Raw genomic sequence first — 24,687 nt, 5'->3', positions numbered from 1 at the left:
AAAAAAAAAAAGTAACAAGTGACAATTTTCATTTCCCGTCTTTGATTACATCATTCCAAAAGTCTGCATGTGCTATTTTCCGCAGGAAGACACTAGCGTAGGAACGAAAAATTTACCTGCTCTCATAAGTTAATTGTACTTTCTGGAGAATAACCCCTTAACATGTAGGTGGGGGCTTCTCTTTCCTTAAAAATCTTCACCTCCATACAAGGGCTCATTTCCCAAGGAAAGAGAATTATGCATTCAGAAGTTAGAATCAATTTTTAATATAATTTTATTTCTGAAAATAAAATTTTCAAGATCAAATTTCTACTGAAATTGCTGTTCTGTTACATTAAATAAGTGCCAAAGCCTTCTTATTTAAAGCTCCAGTGTGCTCTGGCTAGAATTAGGATTTATTCCCAAAACTAAGAAGCACCGGAGCCAGCTCTGACTTTCCTTTCATTGACTGCCTTTAAAATTTCATCAAGCCTTGGCTTTTAGTTTGAGAATCGTGTAAAATAATGCTGGGGCTTATTTTCGAGAAATATTTTGGGTGAATAAAGCATTATTATTAGTGTACACTCAGATTTTACATTATGCCCAAAGAGGCATTTTTTTAAATATTTTGTGGGTTACCTTCAATTATTAAATATCATGTTCTTTGCACTTAAACCATAAAATTGAGTTCAACAGCAATATCCCAAAATAATTTTAAAATGAGCAGATCCTTTAGAATTACCGATATGCAGTCTCACATGCTGGAGATAATTTTTTTTCTATACTGCCATTGCTTGCTTTGAAATCCTTGAGTTTTTTTAATTAAAAATTTGTTAACATTTTACAAAATATGAAATGGATAATAAAAATTCTACTTCTCTTCTAATGAATATTTCTAATTAGACATCTCATGATTTTAATGCATGTTTTTATAAATCAGTATCATTAAAAAGTAGAAAAATGTATTCATAACTGTGTTTATTGCTTTTAAATTGCTTTTTTATTATGCAATAAATGTCTAGATCAAATTTGAAAGTATTTTAGACTTAACTGAATGGCAATATGCTAGCAAGTGGAAGATAAAAGTTTTCTATTTGAGGCAGAAGCAACACATTACTTTCGTAGAACCCAGTTTCGAAGTTAAAATTGAAAGATAAACATCCTCCACTTTTTGAATGACAACAGTCTGCAGATAAAAATAAAAATGCTTTAATTTGAACAGCGTTTCCACTGTTCGTATTCAAATTGTTGACATAGTTAATTAAAAATTCATTAAACGTTTATAAAATGTGAAATAAAAACAGTTGAATAAATTCTAAATTCTGACTTCCAGGTGTACACGTTTGGGTGGAGGACTAGGTTATTCAAAATTTGATGGCTGTAAATACCGTCGATATTTTTGGCAATGCAAGGAATATGCATACATACATATAGACTCTTCAATATTTAATAATGAGACAGGGTGAAAATATTTGGTAGCAACAATATGAAGCGCGATATGTCATTTATAGTGAATCACCACAAAATCTCATTTCGAGACTAATAACCCTTTTTGGGCTAAATAGCATTAACAATTTACCTACATTTTAAGCATGTACAATTTACAAAATATGAAATGGATAATAAAAAAAATTCCAAATTTGGCCTTCCAGATGCCCATATACAGATGGAAACGTCCGTTATTCGAAATTTGATAGCTCTAATTACTGTTGTTTCATCACAATGCAAGAAACATGCATACATTTATGCAGATTCTTCATAATTTTTTTAATATAGTACAAGTCTTTAATATTTGGTGACAGCAGTTTGAAAAGTAAACCAACATTTTTTCAACAGTTTTCAACACAAAATGCCAAAATGAAATTAATGGCCCTTCTGGGCTAACGCCTCCCCCCAAAATAACTGCTGCTTTTACATTAAGAAGTTTGTAATTATCTTGTTTTAATTACAACTATATATTCATGGCACATTTAGTTAAAATTTTTGTTGTTAATGGTGATGAATAAATTTTCATTTATAGGGAGCAATATCATGACAAAGCTCCGACAGCTCGCCAGGGAGCGAGAGGAGGAAGAGCGCAGGGAGCAAGAGGAAGAGGAACGTGCACAGGAAGCAGGTTAGCATATTTGTGATATGATAATTAAAAAGACAAAAATAAAAATTGTAAATGATATCTTCAAAAGCAATGTATATTAATTTTTGAGTGTATTGTTTGTAAAAAAGGAATAAATAAAATAGGTATGTTAAACAGTTAAAGGTTTACAGCATTTAAATACAATAACCTACTTTCAGAATGCAAAATTAATGAAAGAACCAGGTAATCAACAAAAATATTCAAATTGTATCATTTTGTAAGAGTCCTTTCAATTATGTTAAAATCATGTAATGGTGATAATTCTGAAACTATGCACTTCGTTTTTATGTGTCCAGTTGTACATTACTTTACATGCCAATTCATAGAACTGTAAAAAACGGAAGAAGATTGAGATGACGTATTGTGTCCTTTGACCATATAAGCGCAATTAAATTAAGATTTAAAATAAGCCTATTTATTAAACCTTCCATAGCTGTAAGATTAAGCAATTATTTCTTCCTCAGCATGCATATCTGTCAGTCGCAAATTTGTGTTGCAAGTTTTTGCCTACTACGATGCATAACTAGAATGTAGGTAACTCATTGGATGACTGTCAAAAGGTTAACACACTAACCTCACAAGAATACGTGCATCTCCGCAAACACTTTGATAGTATTGTGGTTTTTGCTTTGGGGATTTCATCATTTTAGCTCAGTAGGACAGGAACAAGTATGGGGGGAGGCACCATGACATCGCCATTGACAAAAATGGTATAGACCTCCCGTGCACTAACCTTTCTAGAGAACCGTTCCCACTGCGGGGAACACAAGTGCCCTTTTCAGGCATTTATTTAAGATCTTATAAAAAGGCTACATTTTTAGTATATTTTTACATCTATGAATACATTGAATAGATGGTAACATTGCTGTACTTGAAGTTTTACATTGGAGCTGGATTGCATACATTATTGATTGATTATAGTGGATTTAAGTCATATTTACGTTGGTTAGTGGTTGTAGTGGTATTGCAGTGTTTTTACATTGGCTTTTGGATTATATTGAGTGCACTTAGCAGCTCACGGTTTTGGATTATATTGAGTGCACTTAGCAGCTCACAGTTTTGGATTATATTGAGTGCACTTAGCAGCTCACAGTTTTGGATTATATTGAGTGCACTTAGCAGCTCACAAGTATAAAAAATTATTCATGATTTCGTAATTGTTGCACTGTGTTAATATAATATTTATGGTAATTTGTATTTAGGTGATATTGAGTTCATATTAGTAGTAAATAGTTCACTGTCTCTGGTGATGGGTATGCTATTTTTGTGCTTTTATTGTTATTGAAGGCACTCCTTATATGGAGAAGTGCTGTGGAAATAATGCATTGATGAATGTCACCTCTGATGAAACTGAGTTTGTATTCACTTAATCACTCAAACACCGAATCACTGAGTGGTGCTGAGCAGTTAGTCACCATTAGTAATACTTTGAGTTCATAATCATGATAATCACTGAAACATTGGCCGGGACACTATTCTTTGAATTGGTGGAACATGGTATCAGTGGGATTCTGAGTACTATGTCACATGAAGCAGTGGATTACTGATTTTTGATATTATCCATTGCTTTGCATCGTTTGTGAAGCAATGGATCCGTGGAAACTTGAGAAACTGGGGCATTGAGCCACATTGAGTAATGTTGTGCATCTTGTTTGATGTTCCTTTTTTTTTTTTTTTTTTTTTTTTAGGGGCTGGCGCAGCTCTAGATCATGTTGACGTAGCTTGTCAATTAGTTCTTTAATGTTATTATAGGAATATCGATGTTTAATTGAACCTTTGGAATTCTACTCCTGATTGACTGGGGTGTTGTACATGATGAATTGATGTTAGTGGGCATTATAGAAGGTAATGATTTGGATCACCCCTCTCCCCACATACAGACACATCTGATGTAGAGGGATTTCTTTTGCTAAAATATGTGGGGAAGGGGCTGTGGCCGGAGATAATACTGTGACAGGTAAAAATTGGATATGGTGCCATTCTCGTCTATCTGTGGTAGAAGGCTGTGCGTGCATCTGCCTGTTATTCCTTGTGACCATTATAGTTTCCATTCTGTTAAGCATGCTGTTTTAATTTCTATTTTAGGGCCGATTGTGGCCATGGCATGTTTATTTCATCTCCAAGCTGTTCCATTGTGGCTTGCTTTGGCGAGGAAATCGGCTCTCTCATTGCCTTCACAATTGCTGTGCGCTCTTGTCCAGGTGATGATAAAGATTTTGTTTCTGGAGGTGATGGTATCTTGTATTTCTTCTGCAACTCCTGAGGTGGTGCATGAATTTTTAATCGCATATATTGATGATCGACTGTCTGTCACTATGTGGATATTATTGGTTTGTTCTTGTAGGAGATAGTTGATACTGAATTGAGTTCTGCCTGATATACACTATTGTCAGCTCTTAGGTGGCTTTGAAATTCAAAGTAGGGTCTATTTCTTGTTCTTATGGTGGTGCTGCAGCCATCTGTGAGGCAACGAGATTGGTGTCTTGAAGGTGGCTGAATCAGATTACATCTTAAGTTTTTGAGAGTCTTGGCTGGGTGAGTTTGATATTTCTTTGGCTTGTATTCATATTGATCAGGACAGAATACCTTGTCTTGGAGGGTTGCTGGTTTTTTCAATTGTAATATGGTAGTTGTGGTGGCTTCTATTTCTGCTTCTATTGTGAGTGGTGTCACTTCCGCCAGGACTTGGAGTGTGTTTGTGGATGTTGTTTGAAAAGCTCTTGTAATATTTAATAGGGCGTTAGATGGAATTTAATAATTTTTGTTTTCTTGAAGTCATGGAGTCTGCCCATATGGCTGCCATGTAGTTGACTGTCTTGTTAATTATGTTTTTAAGGAGTAGCTTCATTATATGATGGTTGAGCCCCCACTGGTATCCTTCCATGGGTTTGAGAGATTTTCCAGTTTTTGCAGTGGTGGTACGCTTTTCTCAAAGGTGTGGAATCCATGTGAACTTGTGGTCAGTGGTGAGTCCCAGATATTTTATGGTGCAAACACATTTGATTTTGTGGATGTCAGTTTTGATAATTGGGGTTCTTGTTTTATTGTGGCCAGGTTTAGGAATTATTAGAGCTTGAGAGTTTGAGAGATTTGAAATTGGATCTGTTTACAGAGAGTACTGAAGATGGAAAGCATTTTGTTGCAGTTATCCTGTAGGGAGTCTCTTGTTCCATTGATCACAAATGCCACATTGTCGGCGAATGCTATAATTCTTGCATGGTAAGGCCACTGGTGTTGGATTATCTCGTTGAAGGGTACAGGTGATATCCCAGAGAAATTTTAGCTCAGCAGTGGATCACACACTGCAGTGTTCATTATATTCAGTGAAACCTTGGACCTGGTTTTCTGCAGTTCTGGAGCCTAATGTGGCTTAAGGCACTCACTACACAGATACATAGATAGCATGTGTAGTTTAGCATAGTAAGAAATAAGATGCGTTTATTAACTCTACCCTTTAATTATTTATTCTTAGTGAGAATAGAAGCAGTTATTACAGTGAGCACATATTGTGAGGAAGCATTCATCATGTAGTGGAATATATCAGTTACCAATTACCACAGACTAAATTTATTATTGTTTCCAATTGCCAGATTTTACATCTAATGGATTATTAACATAATAAATGCACAATAACAAAAGTGCAGCAGGAAAGTGCTCGTTCAGCCAAACGATAAAGTTACAAGTATGGAACAGGTATCATGTGTCGATTTTAGCCTTCTCATTTTAGGACTTCATTGCAAAGATAGATTACCTGTAATAAACTTTTTTAAATGAATAAAATTCGATGACTTCAGAAAAAGAACGCAAGTCGTTTATTTTTCCATCAAATCATATCGCATAATCTACCAGTTGTTGCTGGGCAACAATCCTATGTTGCCATCTTATGAAAATTAAAATGTACAGACATTTAAGATAAGAAGAGGAAACATATAGGACACTACACATTCCTTTCCCAGTGAAAATGATTAGGAGACATAATTCTTTAAATGGGGGGAAAACCTGAACGTCCTTCCACTGCTTGTGGTATGGTTGTGATTGACACGGAGGTTTGCAATGTGTGAGCGGATCTGGATAATCCATCTCCCTGTGGGTTTCAAGAGGCTGCTCATCATTGTCTTTTATGGTAAAACATGGTTTTCAACATATCAACTGAAATTCTTTTAACGGTTCCTTTAATTTCAATGCCAAAATACTTTGGTGCTCGGTGTCAGTGGCATAGCGAAGGGAGGCAAAGGGGTGTATGACACCCTGGGCGCTGCTCACAGCGGGGCGCCAAATAGTCTCCAAACAAGATTTTCAGTTTTTATTTAGTTTTATTTCAGTTTTTATTTTACAGAAAATTTCAGTTTTTATTTCGATCGATTTCTGGAAAATATATTTAAAATTAATAATTATTGCAATATAATTAATTACTTATTTTCTTGATTTGTCTGATAAAATGTGTAATAAAATGTTTGCAGTGCTTCAACCAAATATTTCCACATACAAAACATTCTTTCTGACCACTTTATTTCTCTCTAAGAGATATATTTTTCTTTTTTTAAAATGAAATGCACATATAACTCATGTTTTTTTATTTTAAAACAATAACACGACCTTGTCCCGAATTTCTCAAACATATCCCGTTTCCAAAAACCGATTCCATAATCTGGAAATGACATTTTGGGAAACTCGTAAAGCTTCCGCTACAATGGATTGCATTTGACTATTCTGGAAACAGCTCATGGTCTTCCTGGTTACCGATTCAACTAAGTCATCTTGCTGAGAGATCGTATATTCACTGGGACAAAGCATTCAATACGTGCCGGTTGTTTTTAGTCTCCTACTAAAAAGGAATGCTACAGGTCGCTCCTTATCTAAAATGCATAGTTTCCGACGTTACAGACTAAATTTGCATATTCCCAACTTTGCAAACGTTATAATTTTCCTTTATAATATCTTCTATTTCCTTTTGTTAAAAAGGTTGTCGATTACATGGTTGTTTAATACCGAACTCGCAATGTTCCATAATTCTTTAGAACAGCGAATGTCTGCAAGATGTTATTCCGTAATAGAAAAGAAACTGAACCTAAAACTCCACTACAGATCTATGAAGAAAATGTTTTTCCAAACCAAAGTGTAGCACTTCAAATACTCCTTACTATTTCATTCTGAAATGTTTTGTTATTATCTATGTTTTAACTGTATTTTTTGGGGGGTAGACAAAAAGGTATTTACCCCGGGTGCCAGTTATGCTCGCTACACCACTGCTCGGTGTTTGACAACATAAGGCCAAAGATAAACTGGATTTAGTGACCGCGTTATTGTAGACGAACATGTAGCAATTCAAAATGCATTTTGAAATGAATACACTTGAATATCCATGGGTAGTCTTTGGAGAAGATTTCATGTTACAGATTATACTTTGTACAGTTTCATGTTATGAATAATACTTTGCACTAACTCTGAGTGTGTGACATTAGGCATCATGGTGACGAATTCTCCAAGTAAACAGAGGGCACTTGAATAAAGAAGCTCTGCTGAAGAGTATCCTGTATCTTCTTTCAGTGCAGAGCATAATCCCAGAAGAACCAAGGGTAAAGTGTCTACTCAAGATTGTTCTTTGTTGTAAATGAGATTTTCAAGCCCAATTAGTCCATATGATCTTGAGTTGGTCCATCTTGAGTTGTCACCCAATTAATCCATACGATTGTGGATGGTATGCAGCTGTTTTGGATTTTTGAAAACTGAAGTATTTGCTCAAAGATGAGAAGAGTTGACTTCCAAACTGACATCCTTGATGAGAAGTAATATGCTGTGGTATTCCAAAACAAGAAATCCAGGTTGAGATCATCCCCTTTGCAATTGTTTCCGCTAATTGATCTGCCATAGGAAGAGCTTCAACCCGTCTTGAAAAACTATCAATCATCGTTAGTAAATGTCTGAAACCTTGACATGAAGGTAAGGATCCAACAAAACCAATGTGAACGTGTTGAAAACATTCAGGTGGAATGTTGAAGTCCATAACAGCCAACTTTGTATGTCTTTGAACCTTAGATCATTGGCATTCCATGCATTCCTTACACTATAACTGACTGTTATTACTAAAACATAGTCTTATCATTAAATATCATTAAAATAAAAATACTTCCTTCACTCATCAAAGATACCGAGCAATCCAGAAAAACTAAAGACAAAACTTGCTCCCTTACCTGGGTAGTGTGATGTTGAATCTGAATAAAAACTCTAAGAAGTTGATTTATCTAATTATATTCTCTCTACACTACAAAATATATACATTTTTTAACAACTGTCGGGAAATTTTTCTCGCCCCGAAAGTTATTACACATCTTAATCAGTTCACGTCACGAAGGTCGAAAGGGAAAAACCCTTTTTTTCTTTCTACTTCAATGACAGCCAGCGCCATCTGTGTCTCGTACATCAAAATGAAGATATTTGTGTTTAATGTTTGAATGATGTATTTCACAACAACTGACAATCCTTATTGAAATTTGCCCACATGAATCTTTTCATGATTAATATTCTTGTGCTTCTAATCCCTGTATGAGAAAGGGTAGGAATAGAGGAAAATATTTGTCTGCGAAAGTTTGAGGGGATGTATGGGCGGTTACTGTTTGCAGAGACATCGCAGAAAATCAATTTGTCAGTGCCTGAATGGGAATCTGAACCATTCTTAGCCTCCGGTTGTTTCTTAAAATTTTTAACTCTTCATCATCTTAAAATTCTGCACTAGTTGCATAATCAGTTGGAGACGGTATTAATTCTGGAAAGAGCATCTGCAACAACACTTCCTTCTGCATTGACAAAGCAAATATTTGTTGAAAATTGAGCAATATAACTCTATTGTCTTGCTTGTCTGGGAGAGGCTTTGTCTAAATGCTGTTGAAAAGCGAAGGTGATAGGTTTGTGGGTTATAGAAATGTTGAAATTGGCAAAGTATAAAGTTGGTCATGGGCACGAGTGCTTTTGCCCTTGGGCTTGTAGCAAGTAATGCCAACCCATTTCTTGCCTCAACCCTTTCTAGAAGAAAGATCTTCATTGAACTCCTTACATTTTACATAATATACAGCATACAACATAATCATAATACAAACAACTGCATGTAAATATAGCTAAGATAATCAGAAGCAAAAGTTTTTTAAAAAAGATTGTTATTAGATTTATGCTTTTATTATTTTTTGTGCTGCTGTTATTTTTAATTTTATAAACATGTTTCAAGAAGCACAGATTCTTACCGCACATAAAGTTCGATATCACTTAAAATGTGATGGCTGTGGTCTAATCAGCTGATGCAATTTTTAAAAATATTTAATCTAAAATTCTTCATTCTTTCAAATTTCATTCTAAAGTATTCAGCTTGTTTCTTGTTTACTAATGTAAATTATTAGCTTGACTTAAGTCTTCCATTGTATATTGCAATTATTGTATAAAGATTTATATATTTAAAAATAATATAATTGGTTTGTAAAATATATTAAATAATTTTCGTATATTTTTCCTCTTATTTTATGATTTCTTTCTTACTACACGATATAGCTTTATATCAAGAAAGAATTATGAATTTTATCAATAATTTTTCGTAATTAATAGGATCTTAATGATGCTGGTGTGTGGCCAATGCATATTTGCCTATCTGCTTCCTTTCACCTTAACTTTCCTTTCATGGACTAGCTTTAAAATTTTATTGAGCCTTGGCTTTTAGTTTGAAAATCGTGGAAAATTATGCTGGGCTAATTTTTCTATTAGATTTTTGTAGTCTGAGAAATATTTTGAGGAAATAAAACATTATTACTAGTGTACACAGTTAAAAAAAATTGCTTTTATATCAAGAAATTTGTAATTACAGCACGGGAGGAACACATGCAGGAAGAAGACGCACAGGAGGAAGACACGTGGGAAGAGGACACATCTGAAGAAGAGGTGTTGGAGGAAGAATGCGTGTCTTCCATAGAAGACATGCAACAAGCAGGTTAGCATATTTCTGTTTTGAGAATCTGATAAAAGAGTACTCAGTCTTGTTTGGTGTGAAACACTCATGCTATGCACTGTCATCATGAAAGTTTGAGTTATCTGAAACTATTAATTATCTTTAAACATCAAGTGGATTTTATATTTTGTAAATAGTATTCATAACTATTATTGATCCTGCAGCTACAGCTGCATTTTAAATGTATGTGAAAATATGTATCTAAAAATTTATTTTCATAAAAATACTTGCTAAACTCTCATTTTATTGCAGATGCATATGATCGTACTTGTCCGTGGTTTTTTCAATAGCATTAGCCAAATGATTACATTAAATTGTTAAAAAATTAACTTAGTAATTTTTTATCTTTTTTAAAGGTTTTTATTTCATTAGGAATATCAAAATTCTGCAAATTTTTTTTTTCCACTGGGGTGACTGTATCTCCTTCGATGTTGATGAATCAGCATTCAAATAAAAAACAGCATAACTAAATTAAGAGTCCACACGTAGACGGACGCTAGAATATATTTAAAACAACATTAAAAATTACAATTAAAATTTTGTCTCTCAAGAATACATCGTTAGCATGTCATGGGATACGTCATTCTCACCACTCGTTTGAAGTGCATTTTAGTTAGAGAAGAGTTGAGTTGCAGTGTGCTTCTCACAAACGATAACTATGAACAACATTTTAAAGGCCCTGCTTTTAACACTCCACCTTTTGAGTTTTGGGAACATTGATCTGGGACTTAACACCTTTTTGTCCATAACGTGAGGGAAGTTGAACAACACGTCTAGTTGTTACAAGATGGTAATTGGGATTCCTTTGGTTCACAGAAGGCTCTCCTTCTAACATAACATTCTCCACATTGGCGACCATCCAGTTCTAAAGACAGTCTTTTGATGGGTGTAGTCACAAGTCCTGCTTTAATTTTAATTTTGGCAGTTGTAGCTTACTTCATCTTTGCTGGTGTAAATCGATAATATTCTCCCTAAACGCCCTCCCTAAACTTTTGAGGTTATCAGTCCATATTAATACAATATCTCCTATGTTAGGGACATAAACTCAGTTTCGAGCTATTGTCCTTTGGTGCAATTGTCCCATATATTCATTTCGAAAACTGACTCAAAGATCAGGCATCAGATTTTTTCTGTAAACCAATCTGTTTTTCAACTCTTCGATAGTAGTTTTTATTTGATCAAAATCAGTTGTATTACTTAGGCGATTCTCTTCCAAAAAATAGATCAGGTGTTAATGGATGTAAGTCCTCTGGATCTTCACTATATAGATTAGAGGTCTAGCATTTCGTTAGTTTTCACAGTTACAGAGAATGGTTTCCATTTCATTTTCTTTAGAGATGCTCGTCCTAAAACTATTTTCAGAATTTGCTGGAGAAGAACCCATCAACCTCTTTCAAAAGCCACCCTACCATGGGGCTGCTGGAGGAATGAATTTCCAGGTAGCAAGATAAATAGATATTTTTAATCTTTTCAGATCGTTTTCTTTAGAGATGCTCGTCTTAAAACTTTTTTCAGAATTTGCTGGAGAAGAACCCATCAACCTCTTTCAAAAGCCACCCTACCATGGGGCTGCTGGAGGAATGAATTTCCAGGTAGCAAGATAAATAGATATTTTTAATCTTTTCAGATCGTCATTTTTCAATAAATTTTCAGCTCCTGTAAAGTTAGTTGCTTTGTCTGAGTATATCACTAAAGGGCGACCACGACGAGCTATGAATCTTCTAAGTGCCAATAAGAAATTGTCTGTTGACAGAGAAGTCAGAAGTTCTAAATGTACTGCTCTATAAAGTGCGCAGGTTAAAATTAGGATCCATACTTTCTTTCTTTCAGTAGTAATGGACATGTTACGTCCACTCCAATAATTTCGAAAATGCATGCATTTTTTACACGATCTTCAGGAAGCATCCCTGCTGAAATATCAAGGGATTTGACTCTAAATATTTGACAAACAATGATTGTTGCTTTTATACTTCGTCTGCTTTTCCGTATCCAATAATTTTCCCTCAAAGCTACTATTAGTGACTGTACTCCACGATGACCAAGTTCTTGATGTTTAGACAGAATCAGACACTTGACTACATGATGATCAGATGGTAGAACAATCGGGACTCTGAAATTTTCATCGTCGTCTCTCAAAAGGAGTTTTGTTTTAATTCTCAAAATTCCTTCAGCGTTTGTAAATGTCGACAATGATTTTAGATGGCTGAGTTTTCTCACTATAGAAACAGTCTTCTTGAACTTTTTTCAAAATTGTAATTTCAGCTTCTTTAAGCTCTTCAGTAGATAGTTCTCCTGAAATTTTGTTAGGTGTCTTAGAATTCCTATAAAACCTATATATTCAGCTAGTAATTCTATTTATTTTCTCATAGGAGGGTATATGGTTATAATAATTTCCATTACTCTGATTCATGTGAGACACTGCAGTTTTCTTCTTTTCTGCATTTACCATATATTCGTCAGGTGACAGATCATAATATGGCCATTTATCTTTAGAATATCTAAGCCGGGGAGGTCCTTCGTGCCATTTTGCTTTAGTAGCAACTTTAGTATTTTAGGCTTTTACTAAGCAACCTCTTGATGATATGTCAGCAGAATTTTGAGTTCCAGGAACAAACTTCCATTTATTGGATTCTAATAGAGTTCTAATTTCATTTACATGATTAGATATAAACGGTTGCCAAGGGCCTTCTCTTTGGATCCAGTACAGTGCGTCCATGGAATCAGACCAGTAGACAAGTCTGCTGAAGGTCCAAATACTTTCAGCATTTTCAGGAATGAAAAGTTTTCTCGCTCTCATAAATCATCGCACTAACTGGAGAATTAGCTTTTGACATGTTGGTGGGTGCTTTTGTTTCCTTAAAAGTCTCAAGCTGTGTCCAAGGGGAAAACAGGCTTCCATTCAGAAGTTAGAATAGTTTTTTAAGGCATAATTATTATTAAAATAAAATTTTTCTGTTGAAATTGCGGTTCACTTGCAGAAAAGAAGTGCCACAGCCCTTCCATTTTCAAGATTCCGGCTAAAATAATGATTTATCTCAAAAACTGAGAAGTACTGGAGTCAGGCTCTGGTGGGCTCTGGCTCAATTTAAGCTCTGCTCGTTAATAATTCTCCCGCACAGTCAACTCCAATGAGTAAATGGATTTCATCCAAATTATTTTCGCATAGACAAGATTTATAGTTTATAACCATATCACTTATTAAAATAACAAGATCTTTTAATTGGTTTAAGCAGTGCAAATCATTCAACTTACAGAAGAACAGAAGCACATTTTTTTCGTCTAAAATAATTCACAATTAAAGCTTCCATCTATATTTGTAAGTTTAATGCGATGCTTTTGGTGCTTTTCTGTGTGCATAATTCCTCCGAATAAACCATAACTCGGAAGCTGTCATGAGACGGGACTTTTTGTTTTTTAATTGTGCGGCAGCCAGCCTGGAATTAGTAAATGTATCTGGGTGTGGTATTGGGGAGTTACGAAAGTGCATTTCTGTTTTTTTCTTTAGCCATTAACTGTTTGTGCAAAACGCCAATTAGATCATTAATAGAATACTCATCTCCTAGTTCTTTATTAAATTCGAATATTAAGTCACTTGGTAATGCCTTGAGCTGCTTTTTTTGGTCATGCTTGGCCTCTCAAGTCCCCAGATCTCAATCCTTGTGATTATTTGTTGTGGGGTTATCTAAAATTGCAAGTCTACTCCTGTCCGATCTCATTAGGGATGTTAAAAGACAACACCCCATGGCTATTTGACATTATGTGCACTCAGGAATAGAACCTCTGCTCCAAGTCTTAGATCCTCCCTTGCTGCAGCCACTGGAAGGTTGGTGTCAATGTCAACTGTACGTAGAAGGCTTCACGGAGGTGGTCTGTATGAGAGGCGAACAATCATTTGCGTGCCACTCAAGTCACGCCATAGCAGGGACCGTTTGCAGTGTGCATGACAAAATGTCCACTGGACGTTTGAGCAATGGAGGACTATTCTCTTTACGGATGAGTCCAGGTTTAGTCTAGAATGCGATAGTAGGCATTATTTGATATGGAGAGAACCTGGAACCCATTATCATCCGTCAAACATCCGTGAAAAGAGATGCATACGGAAGAAGCAGTGTCTGTGTTTGGGGTGGCATCTCTTTGGGTGGACGCACAGACATCCATGTTTTTCCAAGGGGAACCATAAATGCTCATTTTTATAGAGATGACATCCTTGATGATTATGTGCGCCCATATGCCGGGGCAATAGGTGATGCTTTCCTGTTACAGGATGACAAAGCAAGACCACACGGGGCTTGCATCGTATATGATTATATTCAACAGGAAACAATTTTGCGCATGGAGTGGCCAGCTCGATCCCTGGACTTGAATCATATTGAGCACGTTTAGGATGCTTTAGGGAGACGTCTAGCTGCTCTCAATCTGCCCCCTCAGACCCTTGTTGCGCTTGCAACTGCTTTGCAAGAGCAGTGGCTCTCGCTTCCTATGGAACTGATAGACTGCGTAATTGAAAGCATCACACATCGCTGTATTGCTTCTAGAGGCGATCATATTCCATATTGAAGGTATAGCAAACTGATATCTTCGATTTGTTCATTTTATATATCCCCGGGCTTGAATCATATTGAGCACGTTTGGATTGCTTTAGGGAGACATGTAGCTGCTCTCAATCCGCCCCCTTAGACCCTTGCCGCACTTGCAACTGCTTTGCAAGAGCAATGGCTCTCGCTTCCTATGGAACTGATAGACCGCATAATTGAAAGCATCACACATCGCTGAATGTGCTGTATTGCTTCTAGAGGCAACAATATTCCTTATTGAAGGTACTATTACTATAGCAAACTGACATCTTCGATTTGTTCATTTTATACATGTGCTAATTTCTATACTACCATAATTGTCTGGTAATTTCTTTTTATGTTATTTGATACCTTACTATGTGTTGCATATTGTGGGTAAGTTTCATAAAATTCTACATTTAACTTTTTCAGTAATCGTGATTTTTTCGATTTTTCCTTAATTTATGATAACCAGTGTAGTTAATTAAAAATGTCGTTTTTAAAATTTTTTCATTTCTTCTGAATGTTCATATTACTAAAGTAATAAAATTAGCTGCTTTTTCTAAAGGTTCTAAATGCACGTTTTTAAAATTTGTTTTTGGAATAGCAAAAATTTTTAATTAAATCCAAAAATTCTAAAATGAAAATGAAACCTGTTGAAGAAAAAAACTAAATACATGAAGAAAATTTTTCTTCAAAGATATGTACAGTTATTATGTAAATTACCCAGTTGTTCATGATTTCAGCCTTCACTAGAAATTCCTGTTTTTATTTCCTCATATGATAGAGTTACTGAGCCAGCTTAAATTAAAATTAAATTGTATAATCTTTGACCACTAAAAGTTTAAATTTGACTGTTCTTGTTTAATAACGTCACTGTGAGCTGTAATTGATTTTGTTAGCATCAGAACATGTCTTTATGTTCTAATTTCTTTTTAAATAAGAGGCTTATTTAAACCTTTGTCTGATATTATCATTACTTTCAGACATAGTAATAATTTGCTTCATGTCTGTCGGGGGGTTTGGAACTTTTTAACTTTTAGCAGATCAAGTAAACCCTCATAAGTATATTATGGGGAGGTTGACAAGTTAGCAGATAAAGCATGCAGAAACTAGTCAGAGCATTGGTTTGCGTATTCAGACAAATTTTTGATTGTTAGAAAAGATGCTTAAGGAGGAGGAAATCGATAAAAATTTGAAAAAATGTCTGGGAAGGCTTCAAATCAAAATGACGCATAAATATTTTGTTGAGTTTTGTTGTTATAAGACATAAATGTTTTGTAACAACAACACTTTCAAAACTCGCTAACTGTGCCTACAACAGGCCTTTCAGGTTTGTTCTAATCAGCAGGTCTCTCTCTAGACAAGCAACAGCGGTGACAACATTCAGTCTTTTGTTATGAATCATGCTGATTATGATCTTACTTCTCATTTGAACCTATGATGCTTTACATAAAACCTACCTGCTATTTACTAAACCTCTAGATTGAACAACTATGTGACAAAATGAGACATAAAAATATCAACATAAATCTAACTGTTAGTAAAATATAAATGTCACTTATCTTCTTTCAAAATGTCCAACTATTATAAGTGTAAAATATTTAATGCTACTTGTAAATTGCATAAAGTTTATTTTATTCTCAAACTTTAATTAATTTCAAACTTTCCATGGTTATTAATTCATGTTTAATAATAATGTGTCATACTTAGGGATCTATTTTATTTTTAGAATGGTATTACAAAAGTGAAATTCAGGCATAGATAATATTTCTAATTGAATTTATTCAGTTCTCATTTGCTCATAGGTCCTTAATTTTTTCATTAATGGTCCTTAAAAGTCCTTAATTTCCATATGTAGAAATGTGTACGAACCCTGATACGAATACGCGAGGTCATCAGCATATCATGGAATACATCATTTTCACTGCTTGTTTGAAGTGCGTTTGAATTAGTTTAGTTGTTTAGATGAGTTGCAGTGTGCATTTCACAAACTATGCACGGCATTTTAAAGACCCTGTTTTGAACAAAATGATGAAAAAATGTATTTCAAAGTAGCAGTGGAATTTAATTTAATATCAAACTATCAAGAAACATTTAAATAAGTAATTTCGTAACTTTGCCCCTCTCAAGGATTGCATATCCTGGGCAGTACAACCCTTTGTCAGAAGCCAAATTCGATACAAACAAGACATAATGAAACAAACAAATAGCATAACTAAAGGAACAATTATTTACTCTATGTACAAGTTATATACACAAACACATAACAATTTTAAATTATACAAATTAAAGTTCGGGATGAATTTCAATCTGTATTTTCATTAAGTTATACCTGGGTCAAATACGTTTTCACTGCAGTTCTCAGATGTATTCCTGTTTTGTATATCACAGTATGAACATTCAGTCCTTTCAGACTTTTTATCCACGGGAAGATCTGAAACGGTTTGTTCATCACTCTGTACTTTATCGTCATCATGTGTACAGTTTATCAGGTTCAATGTTCCTTCTAACCTTCTTCGGGAACATACAAGGACCTGACTAGGAACAGAGAGCTTACAAAAGCTATGTTCACTAATTGTAGTAAGTAGACAGGATACAGACGAAGGGTATACAAAACCCTTTATTTTTCTCTATATACAATAACTTCCGCACTTCGGAATACAATGACCCTCCACTCTAACGTCTAACGTAAAAGATATCAAAATAAAACTAAACTCTAATTTAACTTTAGAATAATACACGTGGAAGATTGGCCTTATAATAACAGGAAGCGTATGTAGCACAGAGACTGTGAACACTACAATACGTTTAATTTATCAAGAGGATTAAAACCTCTGGCCTGGAAGGCAAATAGCAACTGCGTAACTTCTAAGGTAAGCGGCCTGCTTCAACTCACTGCTTCCTCTCTCTCTTGCTTGGCAAAAAGGCCACACTTAAATACTTGGCGTTCGCCAGACAAACTTTGCATAAAAACCTTCACGCTTATAATTCTGGCCGGAAGTAGAAAATAAGAAGTGATAGTAAAGATTTAAAATAAAATAAACGTTAGTAAAACTTAAGATCCTTACATACTTCCCGCCAGAGTTAATTAGTTTGAAACTGAGGTCTAAAACAACCTTGTTGAAAACTTTTAGCTCTAGAATCTAACGCGAGGCCAACCTTTTACAACCATAACTTCTCTAGAAACTAGAAAATTTAAAAGAAAGAAATTTGTTACAATAGCAGCTCCCAGGATATACAACAATCTTTTTTTTCATCTGTACTGCATCTAACCAGGAGCTTTTATTCAATTCTGGTTCCTTCTAGAGATCTGGAAGGAAAACTAGTTTAATGAAATGTTACACAATGACATTGCAAATAACATATAGAATATACTGCTCTTAACATTCTTATTTCATTCATGACTATTTTAATTATCTCTCCCCGTGCTCTCTGACATGTGTTGTAAAAGAACACCAAACACGAATGTGTTTTCTGTCTACGTGTGCCACACTTCCTCCTACAATCAAAACACTAACGTGTTAAAATTCAACATAACGAGACCTCTTAACACACCCTAATTTCAACTCTAAACCCTGAGGTACTATTCTAAAAGTGGCTAACTCTAAAGTGTAGCGTCAGAGAGCCTAACTACATCATTCAACCTTTACCACATATTCGCCATGATTTAATCTTTACAGTCACACGAATAACAAATTTTTAACATTACTTTCACTTTTACCATATCACGGTATTTCTTAACATTTAAAATAACAGTTCACATGTATATAAGAACATATCAACATGCCGTTAATTTTACACATTTGAAAACATACATTAGTAGTACCTTGTTAACTTCTATTCTTTTCAAAGCAAGTGCCAATTCTTTCTACATTGAAATAATACTACATTTCAAAAAGTCTTTCAGACTAAAACTTCTTTCTTGCTAGAATGTTTTAAATAAAATTTATACAATAACTTTTTACAATATTTAAGTCTTTACACAACGCTATTCTACATCAACTTTAGTTTTACGCACGAGTAATTTAAAAACATAATAAGAAAATCGGTCACAACTCATTTCTCGCCCTTTTGGCGATAAAGGTAGACCTCGCATGATGTAAAACTTCTTGAAATCTGCCACTTGCAGTAAGAATGAAAGATTAACTTAAGTTTGCAAAGTAACATAAAATTTTACTTATCTTTGTAATATTCGGACATCCTTTTCTGGGCCCAGTCTTTAAAGGTGCTGCAGACAGTAGCCTGGTTTATCCTCCTTCTTGTACGGGCTCGCCCTTCAGTGCTTTCCTCTGGAAGCTTCCGTTTTTCACCAGTACGGCCACCCTTGAACACCTTCCTTTTCTCCTCTGCTTGTGGTCTTGGCCGTTTGAAGGCAGCTGGTCTTGGCGGAACCGGGAAACTTCTGTCGTGATCCTGCTTGGACCTCGTTGTTGGCCGTTCAAATTTTTCTTGTACTTTTTCCTCCGCCACTGATGGCCCTTCCGCAGTTCGGCGACTTTTGCTGCGGAGAGTTCTGTCGGATGAGTCGATCTTCCGTTTTAAAGCCGGGTTATAGTTGCCGTCATTTCTCCTGGTCCTCTTCACATACGTTGTCCTTCTCCCTTCTTCATTCTGGGGGTGTTCGTGAACTCTGTTTTCTGGACGGTGGAACGGCTTCTTTTCTTTTTACCTACAATTTTTCCACGGGGCAATTTTCTTTTCACTTGCTTCTGTCTCTCATTGGCTTGCCCTTGTACTTGTCGTTTTCCCACCTCTGGAACTTGTACCTGCGGTGTCTGCCGTGCCGGATCCTGCAAAAGATCTGAAAAGATTTGCATTTTATTACGATCGAAGTAGGGCTTGATTTGATCAATATTTGCGGAACAGGTTTCACCATTTCTGGCCTTTAACACTACAACAGCGTGAGTTATTTTTTCTATAACATATGGTCCTTCAAATCGTGGAAAAAATTTGGCAGTTTTATCTTCTGGTGCTGAAGAAAGTGAATGCTTAATTTTTAAAACTTCATCCCCTACTTTATAAGTTACTCCCCGTCGTTTCAGATCATAATATAACTTCTGTTTTCTTTGTGCTACTTCCGTATTCTTTTTTGCTTCTTTTATTAGTTTTTCTATATCACCCATTTTAAATTCTGGGGCTCTTTGTTGCACATAAAATAATTTATCTAATGGTGTTATAATCTTTCTGCCTAGAAATAACTCAGCAGGAGTTTTTCCCGTTGTATCATGTTTTGCGGTCCTAAGGGCGAAAGCAAATTCATTGACATAGTTATCCCAGCTTTTATGAAAATTTTTAACATAACTACGGATAATTTTCACTATATTTCTGTTGACCCGTTCCGCTATATTTGATTGCGGCCGATACGGGACCATTTTTAAATGACGTATGCCCAGTTTTTGGCACACGTCTTCAAATATATTACTTACAAATTGAGGACCATTATCCAATATAACTTTTAGGGGCGCCCCGTATTTTAAAATATATTTATTTAAAATAGAATCGGTAGCCAATTTCGTGGAGGCTCGTTTTAAGGGAACAATTTCGGTCCATTTACTAAAATGATCAACCATAACAAGGAGATAGCAACTTTTATTTAACTGACTTTTTGGGAAAGGGCCCAATAAATCGATACCAATTATTTCATTTGGAAATTCGGATTTAATACTATTTAGAAACCCGGCCGGGCGGAAATTAATATAATTAACGGCTTGACATGTTGGGCAGGACTGGACATACGCCCTTGTTAACTTTTGCAGTTCAGGAAAGTAGACTGCCTCGCGTACGCGTTGGATAGTTTTTCGAATACCAGCATGAGAAGCTAAAGGGCTGGCATGGAGCTCATGCAGGATATTTAATCTAAGACTAGCTGGGATAACAGGTCGAAATTCGTTGTTGGAATTCGTAGTTTTTGTATAAAATAATAGACCATCTATTAGTTCGTAATGGGCCGCCCTATTTCTTATCTCCATAATATCTTGGTGGCTAAAATTTTCAGGATCCTTCAAATACTCATAAATACTTCCAAACTCAGGATCCTTACCCAGTTCGGTTATTACAGTTTCTCGGGAATTTATTGTACACGCTGTAAGCATTGCAACTTTTACTGTATTACCCTGTTCGTCTAATTTAATTTGTGATAGGGCATCTGCTACGATATTTTCCTTTCCGGGGGTATGCTTGATTACCAGATTATATTCTTGCAGCTTGAGTGCCCATCTTATTAACCTTGGGGATAACTTTTTCCCTGAGTACAATCTAGTTACCGCCGCATGATCAGAATATACTGTTATCGGCGCCTTTCCAAAATAGACTCGGAACTTTTGCACTGCTAACAGAACTGCAAGTGCCTCTCTCTCGGTCGCGGAATAGTTTCTTTGTGTTTGATTTAAAGTTCGGCTAAAAAATGCCACGGGCTGCTGATTATGCGAAAGTACCTCTCCTACCGCATAATCCGAAGCATCCGCTGAAATTTCTAAATTTTCATCCTTTTCAGGAAATTTCAACACAGGGGCTTGCGTTAATGCTTGTTTTAATTTTTCGAAAGCACTATTGGTTTCGGCCGTCCATGAGAATCTTGCCTTTTTCCTTTTTAATTTTAACAATGGCTCAGCGATAGCCGCAAAATCTTTTATAAAGGACCTATAATATGAACAAAGTCCTAGAAAAGAAGAGAGCTTCTTTGCCGTGTTTGGAGTCGGATACTTTTGTACAGCGATTATTTTTGATTCATCTGTCTCGATCCCTTTTTGCGATATTTTGTAACCTAAATATTTTAATTCAGGGGCTGCAAATTTGCACTTTTCGACATTAACTTTTAGACCGGCCTCATTTAATAAAGAAAACACCTGTCTTAAATCCTGTACATGTTGGTCGAGATTATCACTAGTAATAATGATATCGTCTAAATAGATAAATGTGGACTTTCCAAGAACAGGTCTTAACACAATGTCCATGCATCGCTGAAATGTTGCTGAGGCGCCTGAAAGGCCAAACGGCATACGCAAAAATGCATAAGTGCCAGACTTGGTTATAAAAGCAGTCTTAGGCACGTCCTCAGGCCTCACCCCTATTTGAAAATAACCAGTCGTTAAGTCTAAAGTCGTCATAAATTTGGTTGATTTTATGTTCCTTAAAATTTCTTCTATGATCGGTAACGGATATACCGGATATTTCGTTATGGAATTTAATTTACGGTAATCAATAGCGAATCTCCACCTTTTTGGATGCTCCAAAGGATAATCATTATTTTTTTTACATAAAACCACCGGGCTAGCATAACTACTTGAGATGGGCGTTATGATCTTTTTACGTAGCATATCGGTAATATGCCATTCTATAATTTTTTCCTTATTCTTATCATACCGGTATGGTTTTTGACGAACTGGCAATGCATCTCCGGTGTCAATACTATGGTTAGTAACCTGAGTAAATCCTGGAATATCACTAAATAAGGAAGCAAATTCACTTACCACTTGTCGGATTCTATCTTGCTCGTCATTAGGCAGGTGGTCAAGATTTAACCTTGGCGGTTCAACCTTTTCTATACGCACTGGTTTCATTGTCAGCTTAAGGGACGCTTCATTAAAATCCAGTGTAGCTTGTGCGTCTGGAAGAAAATCTATTCCTAAAATCAAATGTGCTTGCAGATTCTTTACTATAAAAAACATCACCTTTACTTCTTTGTCCTTGATACGGATATATAAAGGTACTTTACCTACGCACTTACATTCTTTTCCTTGCGCCGCTAATACTGTCGTATTATCCGCATTATATATGTGGTATTTGCGAAAATACTTTCTAAAAAAGACTTCTGCCACACAGGAACACTGCGCGCCGGTATCCAGGAGTGCAGTGGCCGGGATATTATTCACCAAGACTTCAATCTTCGGAAGAGTCAAATTTTTCACCATTACTGTATTTAACTTGTAGGAAGAGGGGTTTTCGTGGCCTTCGGATTTCCGCACCCTCTCTTCAGCAGAAATCCGTTTTAGTTTAAATTATTTTTCCTTTCTGTGCTTTCCTTCTTTTTCCCCTGGCCTTGAGACTTTTTTCCTGGGTTGCTATTGAACTGTCGACGTTCGCCGGCTGTTTTTGAATGCTCGGGTTTCCTTGCCCACTGATTCGCTTTTTCTCCGTAGCCATGTGCTTGAGTTTGCTGTAGTCTTGGTGTACCAAATTGGTTTCGCTGTTGATATTGGCGTCTTCTTTCGACGTCCGCCGTTCTTCTACTTTCAAACTGGATTGCTAGCTCAAATAATTTTTCCAGTGTAGTCGGATTTCTCAATTCAATAAAGTCTTGCACTTGGGGTAGTAACCTCGGCAAAATCACTTGAATTATTTCAGGATCCGGACGGTTTCCATACAAGAGCTTGAAAATATGAATTTTTCTTAAAATAAAGCTCGAGAGGTTTTCGATTCTTTGTTGATATATGCTAAAAAGTCCCGTTTCTAATTTCGCACGATCCCATACAACAGGGAAGGCTTTTAGTAGGGCAGTCTTGAAATTTTCATAAGTATAGGTGGGACTTCCTGCTTGACCCAAGAGACTTCTGCCGATACATTTGAACCAGTTAAGCGCTTGGCCCCTCAAAGCGTTGGTAGCTAAGGTAACTTTTTGAAACTCGTGCACGGGGTAGAGCATGAAGTGGTCATCCAATTTTTCCAAAAAACTGGTTACCGGTGAGTTTCCATTAAACGTTGCTTCTGGTTTCATCGAAGCGCGCATGGTCTGGACGATGTACCCAAATCCTTCCAGGGCGGCAGCTGGCATTTCTGGATTCTGAGCCGTTTCTGCAGGCAGCACAGGTTCTTCTTGAAACTCGGCCATGGTTATTCTTCTACGTTGGGCGCCACTATCAGGTTCAATGTTCCTTCTAACCTTCTTCGGGAACATACAAGGACCTGACTAGGAACAGAGAGCTTACAAAAGCTATGTTCACTAATTGTAGTAAGTAGACAGGATACAGACGAAGGGTATACAAAACCCTTTATTTTTCTCTATATACAATAACTTCCGCACTTCGGAATACAATGACCCTCCACTCTAACGTCTAACGTAAAAGATATCAAAATAAAACTAAACTCTAATTTAACTTTAGAATAATACACGTGGAAGATTGGCCTTATAATAACAGGAAGCGTATGTAGCACAGAGACTGTGAACACTACAATACGTTTAATTTATCAAGAGGATTAAAACCTCTGGCCTGGAAGGCAAATAGCAACTGCGTAACTTCTAAGGTAAGCGGCCTGCTTCAACTCACTGCTTCCTCTCTCTCTTGCTTGGCAAAAAGGCCACACTTAAATACTTGGCGTTCGCCAGACAAACTTTGCATAAAAACCTTCACGCTTATAATTCTGGCTGGAAGTAGAAAATAAGAAGTGATAGTAAAGATTTAAAATAAAATAAACGTTAGTAAAACTTAAGATCCTTACAAGTTCACCTCAATACTTTTAGCAGATGCTACATGCTACCTCTATTTCCTGAATGCCAGTTGCGATGTTTGCTCCAGGGTCATGAATAGAATTCGATCCTTTACAAGCAAGAGTATCCTGGTTTGGAATCAAGTCCTTGTCTTCACAACCTGCATTATGAGGCACACACATAGATTGCGAAGTGGGTGAATTTTCTTGCAATACTAGAGCCCTCTGCATAAGTTGTACATCAGCTTCTTCCATATCAGCATCGCATGAACTTTCAGATGGTTCAATACTTGCTAACTGCGACTTTGTAACTTCACTATCAGTTTCTACAATCTTGACAGTCATATTTTCATTTTCTTCTATCACTACTTCAGGCACTTTGGAATCCAAACTTTATTTTTATGAATTATTTTTTCACCTCTTTCAGAAGCTTTACAAGCTACTTCTTTTATTTCATCATCTTTACAAACAGTATTATCACTTTCTTCCAGTTCAACTTCAGACTCTTGAGGTTGAGAATCGTCTTTCCTTTTCTTCATCTTTTAGTTCTGTTTCTTCAGTCTTGTAAGATGTTTCATCCCTTATTTCTTTTAACTTTCTTGGACTTT

At 35.9% G+C, this 24,687-nt stretch overlaps 1 protein-coding gene across 1 annotated transcript in view; it reads left to right on the top strand.

Annotated features, from left to right (window-relative positions):
* Positions 1 to 2,003: 2,003 nt before the first annotated feature.
* LOC118202395 (uncharacterized) overlaps positions 2,004 to 24,687 on the top strand; it is a 66,546-nt gene continuing 43,862 nt past the window's right edge. Inside the window, exons 1-2 of the mRNA XM_085821300.1 lie at positions 2,004 to 2,095; positions 9,960 to 10,082. Coding sequence (XP_085677426.1) covers positions 2,011 to 2,095; positions 9,960 to 10,082 — 208 coding nt within the window. The 5' untranslated portion in view covers positions 2,004 to 2,010. The remainder of the gene's footprint in view (positions 2,096 to 9,959; positions 10,083 to 24,687) is intronic.

Source organism: Stegodyphus dumicola, chromosome 7 (genome assembly GCF_044657685.1).
Source record: "Stegodyphus dumicola isolate Sdum_Otavi_A_Nest chromosome 7, ASM4465768v1".
Taxonomy (NCBI): Eukaryota; Metazoa; Arthropoda; class Arachnida; order Araneae; family Eresidae; genus Stegodyphus; species Stegodyphus dumicola.
Note: the sequence above shows the minus strand (reverse complement) of the source record. Positions and strands in the feature narration are given on the sequence as shown.